The sequence below is a fragment of the Phaethon aethereus genome (assembly GCF_964289735.1).
Source record: "Phaethon aethereus genome assembly, chromosome: 3".
In the NCBI taxonomy this organism is placed as follows: Eukaryota; Metazoa; Chordata; class Aves; order Phaethontiformes; family Phaethontidae; genus Phaethon; species Phaethon aethereus.
Genome location: NC_138576.1, coordinates 36665399 through 36678617, shown reverse-complemented (window position 1 = coordinate 36678617; position 13219 = coordinate 36665399). Strand labels below are relative to the sequence as shown.

Genomic DNA, 13219 nt, shown 5'->3' with positions numbered 1-13219 from the left:
GAAAAAAAGTGATAATTACTCTTTTTTTTTTTTAAGGTCACTATTTACTTCAATAGTGATGCATTCTTAATAGCTACAAGAAAAAAAAAACAACCACAAACTCTTCTCTTAAATTTATCCTGTTCCACTACTTTTTACGTTTTGTGAAACAATATTAACTCTGCACTCAAGATTAAATATTTGTTTACCAGCAAGAGCAAGCAGCAGAGCATTTCTGGGTTTCTGTTTGCGGTGGTGTTTTTAAAGCCGAATTTTGATTTCAGAACAATGACATGTGTCAAACACAGGGACACTGATCACTCAGACACCATGAATGGTGGATCTACCACCCTCTAATTACAGCATCCCAGACCTAATATCACAGGGCAGCAGTCATGGGAGCACCGTGCAGCCCCCACGACAAGAAAGATGAATCCAAGTATCTGCTGAAATACTTTAGGCACAGCATTAACATTCCTTGAAACGGTATATCTTTTAAATCTATTAGCATATCTGGTTTTCCATGTAGGTCATGGATTTAACAGGCTGACTGCTATGCTGTCGTTGTCCACGCAGTGTACTCACTGACATGTGAGGTTTTATAAAATGTGATAGTGAGTTATTCAAAGCTGTTTCTTTCCTGAAAAAAAGACCATTTTATTCAGCTATCGTACAACTGCCACTTTTCCAAATAAAAAAAAAAATAAAAAAAAATCCAAGGACCTAATAACAATGAAACAAGCGAGCCTGAGCATCTAAAAATGTACATAAAAATGTACATTTGGAACAACTGGTTAAAAAAAAAAAAGAGTAAAAAGAAAACCAAAACCCTCTTAAAATTTTGTCAACTCAAAATCAATTTGCATGATGGAAAAACATAGCACGTTGGTTCTGTTTTGAAGGGACTAACGACGGAAGTCCGCTAGTCTTCCGCGCTCGCCTATGTTTGCAGCACCACGTTTTTGCAGTTGTACTTCGTAACCCATTCATTACGTAAGCATTTCACACAGCTGCGCTTAGGCTAACCGCAGCTCAGTTCGTACGTGCAAATGGGCAAGCGGGAGCCTGAGGCCATCGTCTCCCTTCTCCCCGCGGGGGGGAGGGGGGGGCGGCAGGCGGGGGAGGAAGGGACCAAGCCAGCGCCGGGGAGGCAGATCCCCAACAGCGACGACGTGCGTGTATGTGTGTGTATCCGTGTGTGCGTGCGCGCGCCCTCGCCCCCCACCCGCCCGGCGCCGCGCATGGACTCACTTGATGACCGTTCCTTTGGCGCCCCCTGCCGTGGTGAGCATCACGCGCGTGGTGAGGCTGCCGCGCAGGTCCTCCGGGTCCAGGCCCAGCAGCGCCGCGCAGCACTCCAGCGCCGGCTCGCTCCGCGGCCTCAGCGTGCAGCCCCCTGCGAGCGACCGCCACAGCCGTTACCCCACCGCGCCCCCAAGCGCCCGCCGCGCCTCGGGGCCGGCTCCCCCCCCGAGTGCAGACAGGCACAGACCCGCGCTCTGATTTTAAAGCATGCTTCCTAATGCCATTGCCACAGGTGCGAAGTTTGGCATTTTTATGGAAAATTCTAGGGGGGGGAAATAGCGAAGGGGTGATGATCTTGCCGCGACGACTGGAAGTAACATCAACTCTGAAGGAATGAAAGTTTGCCTATGGAAATTACTTCATATATTAAATGTATATCAAAAAACAAACAAACAAAAAAAAACCCCAAAAAACCCTCAAAAAACAAACAAAAAAAAAACCCCACAACAAACAAACACCACAACACAAAAAAAAAACAAAAACAAAAACAAACAAAAAAATACCCACACCAAAAAAACAACCACACCACCCAGACACACTCAAAAACTACACATGAAATTCTGTATTTCTGGAACTTCGTTCTGAACATAGGCCATTCAAAAGCTAACCTATTCCTAAGTGAAAGAACTATCCCAAAATGCAGAAGTGTTAATACCCAGTAACTAACTCTAGTGATTTTAAAACTTTTGGATTTGCACGTCCCTGTAATCCCCCAGACTTCCTTGCTATGTAGGCACAGCTCAATAGAAGTGCCTGGCACGGCAGGCTCCTGCACTTAGGTTTTCAGATAACGCTGCATACATTTTCCCGGGCAAAGAGCTGAGGTGTGCTTCCTTCTGCTCTGCACCACGAGCTAGAGCTCGTCCAGCCTCTACAGGTTCTTAAATCCTCAACTGAAACACTCAAACGCTTACGCAAAATGTAACAAATTAATTATACCAGGATTACATTTATTTCCTGTTGTTCTTAGTAAAATCTATTTCTACAGGTAAGCAAAGAGACCAAAAGGGAAAAATAACTAGTCAAACATTGCTTGGAATTCCTTAACTCTACAATGCAACTAAGGAAAACAAAAAAAAAAGACACAAAAAAAAAGACAAAGGAGTCCTTAAAAGATTAAGGCTTCTGTGACTTGATGTCAGAAGCTCTGAAACACCATCTAACCTGTAATAAAAAGCTTTTGTTTGGTGTTTCCCAGATTTTCGAGGGAACTAACAAAAATTCAGAGGGTGTCTGGTACAGAGAGATATTGCCCAGAGCAGGTCAAATGAAGACCCTCTGTGTACACATGCAAGGTGAGAGCAAAATAAAGCCCCTGTTTGCAGCGAACATTTTAGAAGTGTAACAATTCATTCCAGAAAATATGGGTATGAATTTCAGTATTCAGAGAAAATCAGTGTTCTGGTGTCCTCCCTCCTTTCTCTAAACCCTGACTCCTCACTCTCTGTGAGGTTTGTGTTGCCTCCTGAAACTGTCTCTCCACTCATCTTCCCACCTTGTCAACCCCGAAGTCCCATCTCACTGAAGGCCCAAACAGGGAAGCTCCCTGCCAGCTTACTGCTGAGCCCCGTGAAGCCACTACCCTTCTCTACCCTCACGTCTTCCCAGATTCATTCACATTAATCATGCTCGATTCAGTCATCTTCATGAAGATGGCAAGACCATGAACTGACACTGGGGAGGTTCTGATTTGACCTAAGGAGGGGGGAGGGGGGAAAAAACAACCAAAAAAACAACCAAAAAAACCCCACGTTCTCTGAGACAACCCTAGGCTACCTGGTCTGAATTCAGTGTTGGCCCTGCTTTGACCACAGCACATTGGACTAGAGATCTCTCTTGATCTCTTCCGAACACAATGTTTGTACAGTTCTGTGGCAATTCTGTGCTTGGGGTTGGGAGCTCGTGAACCTATAAGGCTAGTACTCATTTAATTCATCATTCAAAACACCCTTTAAAACATTCTTTGGCATGCCCTTCCTAACAACTTTACCAAGTGTGGCAACAGCTATACATACCTGAAGTAGGACTAAGAGGAATCAATTTCATTGTATCTTGTGTATCTTGCAACACAAGATAAAGCTCTACATACCTATCTTTTCTACTATAGTTGTATTTGTAGTACATCCAGACCAGGAGCTTCTTCAGTCCTTCAGGAATATATGGACAGCAGTTCTCAACTTAGAGAGGCTGATTTCCATAGTAAGGTAAGAACGACCGCTCCCAAAACACTCATTCCCCTTCCTCAGCCTTCCTGCACATTCTACTACTACGTCTCAGCTACGCTCGTACCAACTCATCTTGTGACTGACATCTTAACATCCTAATCACATTAGGAAGTTTACAGTTACCTAAGTTTTTTGCTGTAACTTTTTTCCCCTCACCTCTCAAAATACTAACATGATGGTATTTTTGGAAGCCAAAGGACATAATGCCTTTCTCTACAGATGGGTCTACAGATGGTAGTTGCTAATTTCAAGATGTTTTCATGACGTTATCAAGAAGTTGGACCTTTCAAAATTATTATTAACATACAAAAACATCTCTTTTCTTTATATTAAACTTTGCACTGAACAATTTCTTGGACAATTTCAGTGAGAGCCTATTTGCTTTCAGAGCATGTAAAGAAGTGTAACTTCAAAACAAACAGGTAAACTCAACTTCAAAATGGTGTGAATTAAGACTGAATTACCCTTGAACACAAGGCAGCTTTCCGAAGCAATAATTTGCATGGAAAGGAACCATCTATAATCAAGAGACTTTTTCAGTACTTTTACAGAAAACAATTTATGTTTCATCTAACCTGAAGTGCTCCCAGCTTCTTCAAAATCAATATTTCCAAGGTGAAGGACACCAGCCACTACTCTAAAAAGATCAAGTTTTTCTGCATCATCCAGTCCAATCTTTTTCATTGCTGTGCACATTCTGTTAAAATCTCCATGATCATCTAAGAGTGGATCCTTCAAGGAACCTGCTTTGAGGTACTATAAAACAAGATAAACAAAAATTCAGTAAGTGACTTTAAAGTAAATGTAAGCAATTATTTTCAGTCAAGAATAAACCATAACAAAAAGCATAAAAAAGCATGCCAAGCTAAGTAGAAAGAGATTAGAGCTCTTCATACAGTACAGGCTTTGCAAGAATCCTAATTTGTTTTAATTTGTTGATACTTCGAAGCATGATCTTCAAACTTCAGCTTCAAAGCAAACTTCAAACTATCTCCAGAAAGCAGAATTTGGACAGCGTGACAGCTAAGGACAGGGGAATACAGGATAGTGAGCAGTGGAAAGGAAGATTTTGGTTAAGGAAACTATGAAAGCCCTTATACCAAGGAGTGCTTCTAGCCCCTAGCAGTTGAAAGAAGACTGAGGTCCTTTCAATAGGATGACAGAAAGTTTGACAGGCCTTGAGAAGGGAGTACAAGACAAATCAGAATTGGAAGAGTTATCCCTATCCCAGACAGACTTACTTAAAGAAATATACTTGTTAACATTTGCTGGTGATTAAGAAAAACAGTAAACTTATTCGCAGTGTTCTATAGGTTAAAAGAATACCAGCTACATTTTAAAATACCAATTTAACATTTTGCTGATTCTCCTAATTTAAATACATCAACAGCCATTTTAATTATTAATGGTTTTAAATAGTAGATAGTAACACATCTGCATGCAATCAAGAGACTAAATGAACATGCACAGACTGATCTAAGGTTTTACAATTACTTGAAAACGTCTTCAACTAAGAAGAATTAACTTTAAATAGAAGTCTTGTTAATGTCAAATAAGCTAACATGTTCTTTATCAAAACAAAACACCACATGCATCTGAAAAATTCACTTCACACAACATTTAAACACATCAATAAAATTAAACTCCATCTTAATTATATAAAATGATCACCTCATCTTCCTGATAAGGAAAACACAAAAATAATATCAGTATTAATTGACTATTCCAGCTACTTTCATTAAAATAAACAATCTTAATATTTTTCATAAAATGACAGAGCAGATATTTAATTTCTGATGTAAAAAAACCTGAACAATGCAATGTATTTCCTGTTTAAGTGGCTACACTAGGTTGAAATATCATTAAAATTTGATCCTTTATTAAGCCTTCTAATTGACATGGCTGTAACATACAGGTATGATGGCACCATATGTTCTGCTATTTAATGTCTAATATATATTTTCAGGATTATTCTCTCAGTATGTTTTAATTTAGACAAACACTTATTTCAAATTAAGTCCTTTAGAGGACACATTTTATGACAGAACACCTGCCTGTAAATCCCATCAGTAACAGAAGATTGCACAGGTTCATCGTCCAGTAGCAAGAATAAGTGAATGTTGATACTTTGTACCTACATAAATGACCAACTTTACTACAAATCTTCATTTAAGGCAAATTAGGTAAACTGAGGCAAAATCTCCCAACCATCTCTTAGCCTGTATGGTTGAAGAGAGCTAAACATCTACCAACTTTCTGCCTTACAGTAGTATCAAATCAGCATTTCTGTATCTCACTCTCCGCCATCCCCGACTATAGAAAATAGCCTACATTCAATCAAAAGAAACTGGCATTACGTGCTCAAGTGTTACGATTCTGTGATTCTGTGAAGAAGGACATTGAGTTGCTGGAGTGTGTCCAGAGGAGGGCTACGAAGCTGGTGAGGGGTCTGGAGAACAAGTCTTACGAGAAGCAGCTGAGGGAACTGGGTTTGTTCAGTCCGGAGAAGAGGAGGCTGAGGGGAGACCTTATTGCTCTCTACAACTACCTGAAAGGGGGTTGTGGTGAGGTGGGTGTTGGTCTCTTCTCTCAAGTAACTAGCAATAGAATGAGAGGAAATGGCCTCAAGTTGCGCCAGGGGAGCTTTAGACTAGATATTAGGAAAAATTTCTTTACTGAGTGGCCAAACATTGGAATAGGCTGTCCAGGGAAGTGGTGGAGTCATCATCCCTGGAAGTATTCAAAAAACGTGTAGACGTGGCACTTCAGGATATGGTTTAGTGGGCATGGTGGCGCTGGATTAATGGTTGGACTTGATGATCTTAAAGGTCTTTTCCAACCTTAATGATTCTGTGATTCCGTGACGTATAAACACTAGAAATCCAGGTAAAGACTTTACAATGTTGACCTGAGCAAAGGTAGTATCTATAGTGTCTTTCACAGCTAGGCATGAGCTATGTACAACCTCAAGCCCAAGCTCTCCCAAGGTAAAAGAGATGGCACAGTGACTGGAGGAAGAGCTCTTGAGTAAACTTATCTTTGTATTATTCCATATGTATATGCAGCTTGCCCTGCTACTGAATCCCAACCATGGATTTGATTAAGATTTTAAATATCTTCCAGCTATACAAATGAAAAAAATCATACTTCAGGTATGAATAGATGAAAATTGTAGTAGAGAACAGAGTAGAAGTTTAATGAAGTGTTTAAACAACTTTCAGTTCACATATATTATTAGTTTGGGTTAAATTCTTTAGTGCCCTCATGTGAACAAGCTCAAAGGCTTAAATGCTACAAATTTTAGTAATTTCCGTTTTAAAAGAATGTAAATGGAGATGGAGCAGGAGGAAAGAAGTATTTTGAAGTTTGACGGTTTCTTCCAGGAAATGCCATGCTCTGCTGTAAGTACAGTTCATAGCAAGGGGACAACAAAAAACAATAAAGAATGCAGTGTACTGGGGAGAGGGTTATACTCATCCTGGAAGCACGGTTGCACTAGTGTTTTATAAAACAGTTTGGAGCATCACTTCAAAAATCCAGACAGTAAAAATGGCTCTGGTAAAAAACTATTGCTTCTGACCTATTCCGAGCAGTAGTAAGACTTAAAAAGAAAGTGACAAATAGTCTTGGATTAATTTTTGCTTTCCACAAGACAAGTTGCATCATTAAGTGTTATATTATTGTAAGAATGAAAAGGAAAACAATTTTATACACTCTTTCTCTGTGATTTTAAGATGCATGTTAAAATGCATTTCTAGGACTGAACTCCAAAACCAGAGTTCTGAATATACCAGCTCTGACAGTACCCACTTAGACCTATAAAGATGTGTAAAATGAACATTTCTTTTCCACACTGTAAAACTGTAATAATAATTTTCAAATCTATCTGCATTAGTTAATAATATAAACTAACTGAAGATACAAACATACCTCAGGACTCTTGCGATTTTGCAAAATCTGCTTGTCTGTTTCTTTGTTAGCAAAGTATCTGGTACAGCCTCGATTTAAATACTGTAACAATAAAAAAAGTGGAAATGCATGCTTAAAGATAGAAGTAGGGAAAACGTGCTTTCATTTAAGGCTTGCACTACACAGCTTGATTTAATCATATGATACCAACAACATGCTAGGTATTCAGAATTCATTCCTTGAACATGTATTCATCTGCATCTACAAAATAGGAGAATTGCAACAGTAACAAACTTCTGCTGAAAGCTTTTCGATTTTGACAACTGAAGTACATTTTGACACAGTGGGATATTCATTTTATTAAGTCGCACAATCTTTTCTTTGACTCTGCTAAACCTACAAATGGAGGCTGGAATTACAGAAAAGACAATCAAAATTAGGAATCAAGAAAATACATTTTCTGGCCCATGTGTAATACTAAACTTTACTCCAGCAAGCTGTACAGAACATCAGATAAAATTCACAATAATCTTTATGTTTTCAACAATACATAGGCTTTATATAGTATATCCAAGGGTGAGAGGGGTAGGATCAAAGAATTTGTGGTACTATGTCCAGTGTAGCTTTATGGTCATTTTTCTTCACCAGTGATATTTCTATAGGTAGTAAGAGACATAGTGTAATAAAAACCTTGAAGAGTATTAAAAGCTTATAACATGGTACAAGCAGAAGCCTAATTCAGAATCTGGCTTCTGATATCAATCTCAGGTTGTACAGTAAAGAGAATAGACCAAGCATTCACACAATGACTGGCACTTCCAGCAAAATGAGATGGCCAGCTTTTTCCTTCTGATTTGTTCAGCTGAAAGGAAGAACTCTGTCCAAAAGTTTGGACAGAACCCTTTGTCTAAAGGAAGTGAACTGATTCTTTGCTCTAGCCCATGAACAAAGAAGATGTTTTCAACTAGGTGAACACAGATAATTCTACATTTTAATTAAAATTTATATACAAAAATCTAGGGAATAAAATATTTCTTAAAGCATCTCTAACAGCAGAAAAAAACTAGGTGACAAATTTGATATTAAAACAAAGGGACAAAAAAAAGCACTGTTCAAAGTTAGCTTGGTGTTTAAAAAAATACTGAGAAGTTTTCTTTATCAGTCAATAAGAATGCAAAGCACAGCATATTTTAAACAAAACAATATATCCCGGTATTACAGTATCAGTAACATGATCCCAGAAACTGGGGATGGGAAGTGAAAAAGGTTGTACTTTTCAAGAAGAGAGCGTGGAAACTTATCTGACAGCCTGATAATGTGAACCAGCATGGTATTCAATAATAACCTATGTAGGAGACATTTGGTCACAAGATAATGGCTTTCATTTGAAAGCTAAAAGCTCAAGTAAATTTACATATGAAACCTAGGAGAAATATTTTTGAAGCACACAAATACACAGCTTGAGGTTATCGTGTATAACATCTAAATATCATCGTGCCTTTTTTTTTTTTTTAAACTCTGAAGTACAACACCCCATTATAACATCAGTGACCCAAACATAAGGCAATCCGATCTTTCTGCTGGAAATTAATATCTGAAAAAAACTGCAACTTTTCACCTCCATCAACTATACTCCAGCTGCAGGCTTCTGTGCAGCTTTTACTTTCAAAGCCATGTGGTGCAGTCCAAGCCACCTGGGACCTACCAGATTCAGCACAGACTTACCTAATGACTTTGACTCTCTGAAAACTTCTGCAGGGGAACCTCAAAACACAAGCACCTCAAACACCTTACACAACACAGGGGTGTGTAAGGGCGAGAGAAGAAACCTACAACTTTTCATAGTCCTTTGCCAAGTAAATTCACGCTTCCCCAGGGGAACTGTAGGGTAAGGATGGACTAACAGAGAGGTAACCCCCATCAGCGCTGCTGAAATGTAGACAGTTCAGGCAGGTGCAGCCAATGCAGTTGCCTTGGTTCAGGTGCCCAGAGCAAGGGCACACCTGTGCCAAGATGGTCAAATGGAGAATACAAGGGATCACTTAAGGCAAGGGGAAGCCAGCCTCACGGGGGGAAAAAAGAGCATTAAGTTATCCTTTGCCTTGTAATATTGTTTCACTTCTGTGAAGAATGAGAATTACCTTAGATTTGAGATAGTCCTATTTTCAAGGGAGTGTAGTTAAGAGAAACCAGGCATTGAGCAAAACATACTTGACTGTTAGGACCCAAGTTAGCCCTAATTTGGATTTTGACTTGACAAGCTAGAAGGCACAAGACAAGTGGCACAATAGAGACTATTCAAAACTGTGTCTTTAGAGATGGATTTTTCTAAATAACCAATTTAAGAGTAAAATTCTTTTCCTGAAAGTTTTTCTTGTACAAAAAATTAGTATTAATATCAAAACACTGATCAATCATCAAACCTTGCCTAGTATAATATTATCATCTATTATTAGAAGCTTCAAAGATGGTATTTCCATGAAATTTGAACCAGGCACACATGCAGTCAACAAAAAATGTGGTAAAAGTGACACAAGCCATTTTGTGACGAAACCCAAAGCATCAAATGAGAATGAAGAACACAGAAAAAAGTAGTCTTGACAGAAGTAATACAACTTCAAGAAAAAATTGACCTTTTCCAGGTTTTTTTTCCTAAGAATCTCCTATAAAGTGATTCTTCATGAAAATTTAGTGCAATATGACTAATAAACTTTAAGTATATTTGTATTAATTTAAAAATTAATTCATACAAAGATGAAAATGATCCTACTTTTTTTTTTGTTAATCTACTTTAACTTCAGAAGGGGAAAAAAAGGTGGGTTTTTTTTTAAATTTAACATGCAGAGCGGATCTTTCACATGCAACAAGGAACTCAGGATTCAAATACTAACTTATGGTAAAGCAATAAATATTCTTAATGGAAATTAAAGTACCTGCTGCAAACTTAGCACAAGTCAAAAAAATTATGTCATGGTGTGATAACGCTGGTGTGACTGTGAACTCATTATAAATGAAACAGGCAAGTAAGCGAGTGTCTTCTGTAAAGGCACTCGGGCTGTTCAACACTGTATTGCAACAGCCTGATTTTAAGCAGGTTATAATTCTGACCTTGACATCTACAGCCTTGTGTGCTCTCGTGAGCAGAGTTTTTGATTAAAAAAACGAAACAAAACAAAACCCAAAATTCAGTTCCAGAATTAAAATTCTATTGACTACAAGAAACAAGTTTTAATGGAAAAGTGGCTGCGCAATAAAAATGCGTATTTGAAAAATTGTTCAAGACTTTAGCTTTAAAACATACAAGTGAATAGTGCCTAGAACAACTGCACAGTAAAGAGGAAAGTTTTGACAACTAGCTCCATATTGCATGAAAATAAATTGTGCTTTTTTTTTTTTTTAAAGTAATGTGTTTGTTGGTGTTTCAAAGGAAAAGCTTTCATTCTTTTCTAAAGAATGGAAGCAGTTCTTTCTTAATAAGCATCAGACCAAGTTTCCATCATGCAACTGAGTACAAACAGATGAACCATAAGAAGATACAAACTAAATACTTAAAGAAATAATATAAGGTCTGTAGAGGCCCCCTAGGAATGCCTTTGAGGAAGCACGGACATTTGTCCTAAAATACTGCCATGGCTTTTAGGTAGCAGGATCACCTAGATACCGCAGCACAAATGTACGATGTGCACAATATGGAACTGCAGCTCTATGCCCGCTTCCTGGCTCATCAGTAAGCAGAGGCTGACTTGGCCAAGCCAAGAGGCAGCAGCAACCCGTTTGGTCACCAGTGGTATGCTCGTCTTCCCCACAATGAGTGCACTAATTTAGCTCCCACCTACGCAACCACTGCTTTGCACAGAACTAGTAGAGGGTTTGTATCTTTAAGGCTTCTAGTCCTCTGCTAAATTCTGATGAAACTGAGTACAAAAGATTTTGGGGAAAGTAAGAGATAAGCACAGGTCAAGTTTTATTTAGAAAACCAAGTAGGAAGATAACACCACTAAAGAAAACAATCAACAGAGCGATGTACTACTTTGTCAGCAGGGCTCCTCACCCCATATAAGATCAAGGAAGTCTAAAAATATGACAGTCAATTCATTTATATCCTTGTAATTGCACATGTTCTCCAGGGTTGTGTTACAAAACCCTTCCAAACCCATGGCAGGGATTTGGTCTGTGTATTTTAGAAATACACAAAGTTCTGCTGCCATGAGATTCCAAGCCAGGCATAAGCCAAGAGACAGTGGAGAGATGGAGGCAAATGACAGAACACAAGCAAACAACAGACCAGTATTTACCAGTAGGATTTGATTTGTCAATATTTTTCTTTTCAATGCAATTCAACAAAGTACATGGTGATATTTGTAGATATTTACAGTTCAAGTATGACTGTCAAAAAGAAAAGAAAAACAAAACAAAAAACCCTTAGATATATTTATATACAATTAAATAGCAGGAATGAGTGATGGAAGGCAAGCATCTTCACCTTACTAGTAAAATTGATGATGACAATATAAGATGTGAATAAGCTTAGAAGGACCCTGAAAGGGATGGCAGAAGCTTGCTTTGAAGAGAAAGAGAAGAGACAATCAGGAAAAAAAAAGAGAAACAGCTGTATCAGTAAAGCTGCACTGCTTGGGTAAGAGTTCAGTAATATTCATTTCTCAAGGAAAAAAATACTGCAATAATCAAGATGTAGCATGCAGAAATTAAAAGACAGATTAAAAATAAGGGAAATAGGGTTAGAGTCACTCAGGCAAAGAGAAAACACAAGAGAAAACATTCTGACTGACAAGGGAAAGAAATCAAAAGGGAACATCACATTATTTGTCAATGATTTCTCAAGACAATTCAGTGAAATCTGAACGCAGAGAAGGGGAGGAGAAAGAAGGAAAGCTGGAGGAAGAAGTTAAAAGTTAAAATGAAGTAGTAAAACCATTCAGTGGAAAAATGGAAGGAAAAGAATGCAAGAACTTAATGGTAGGACAGTAAGCCAGCCTGTTTGTGGGATTGCTACTAGACACATAACACAGAATCAGGGTTAATCAGGAGAAACCACATAATTTCAGAAAAGGGCAAAACCCCTAAAAATAAAGCATGGGGAGAAGAAGGAAAGAGAGTAAACAAATTAGAAGATGTAAGAACAGGCACACTGGATTGAATTAAAAGGCCCATACTACCCAAGCGCTTGTCTTAGACCATGACCTCTGTTTCACCCAAAGATTTTACTGTTCCGAGTTGGGATGACAAAACTGCGTATGCTATTTACAAATATGGATATACATGGCAGCACAACTCACTATTTCATTCTCCCTTCCTTTTCTAACAACTTCTGAAATTCTACTCTGCTTTTTCCCTGGCACTGAACATTAACCTAGTATTTTTAAAGAAGTATACACAATGATTCAAGTCTTATTTACCTTATTCACTTTCATTTAGGTATAGTTAGGAGTATTACATTCAGCATTTTATTGGCTTCTCCATTACCTGACTAACTGGACCAGTAACAGGTTGTGGAAAGATAGCCGAAACTCAGAAATAGGAAATAGTCCTCAGGAAAGAATAAGTTAGGTGAAGAAAAACCTAAGAGGGAGGATCATGCTTAATGAATAAAAGTAATCTTGGCAGGAAGAGCTCAGCATGGGCTTTGGGTCAGCTGGAGGTAAAAGGTTGAGCTTTCAGCTGAAAGAGATTGGTGAATCATATCATATAACCTGGAGTGACCAAGAATGACAGAGGAGTACAATGACAGGAACAGGAGAGGCTCAAAACTGGAGCAGTACAAATGAGTATAGTATGGTAGG

The 13219-nt window shown here is 38.5% G+C and overlaps 1 protein-coding gene across 6 annotated transcripts in view; it reads right to left on the bottom strand.

Moving 5' to 3' along the window:
* Positions 1 to 13219, bottom strand: part of MYO6 (myosin VI) — a gene marked incomplete at its 3' end in the record, with an annotated part of 80179 nt that overhangs the window by 45366 nt on the left and 21594 nt on the right. For 5 of the 6 annotated variants that reach the window (XM_081998314.1, XM_081998315.1, XM_081998316.1 and 2 more), the window contains exons 9-11: positions 7440 to 7520; positions 4085 to 4265; positions 1231 to 1375 (exon numbers count right to left, since the gene is read on the bottom strand). In XM_081998314.1, the coding sequence (XP_081854440.1) occupies positions 1231 to 1375; positions 4085 to 4265; positions 7440 to 7520 (407 nt within the window). Of the gene's footprint in view, positions 1 to 1230; positions 1376 to 4084; positions 4266 to 5180; positions 5190 to 7439; positions 7521 to 13219 lie in introns of all 6 variants that reach the window. The other variant, XM_081998319.1, reaches the window with a different exon arrangement.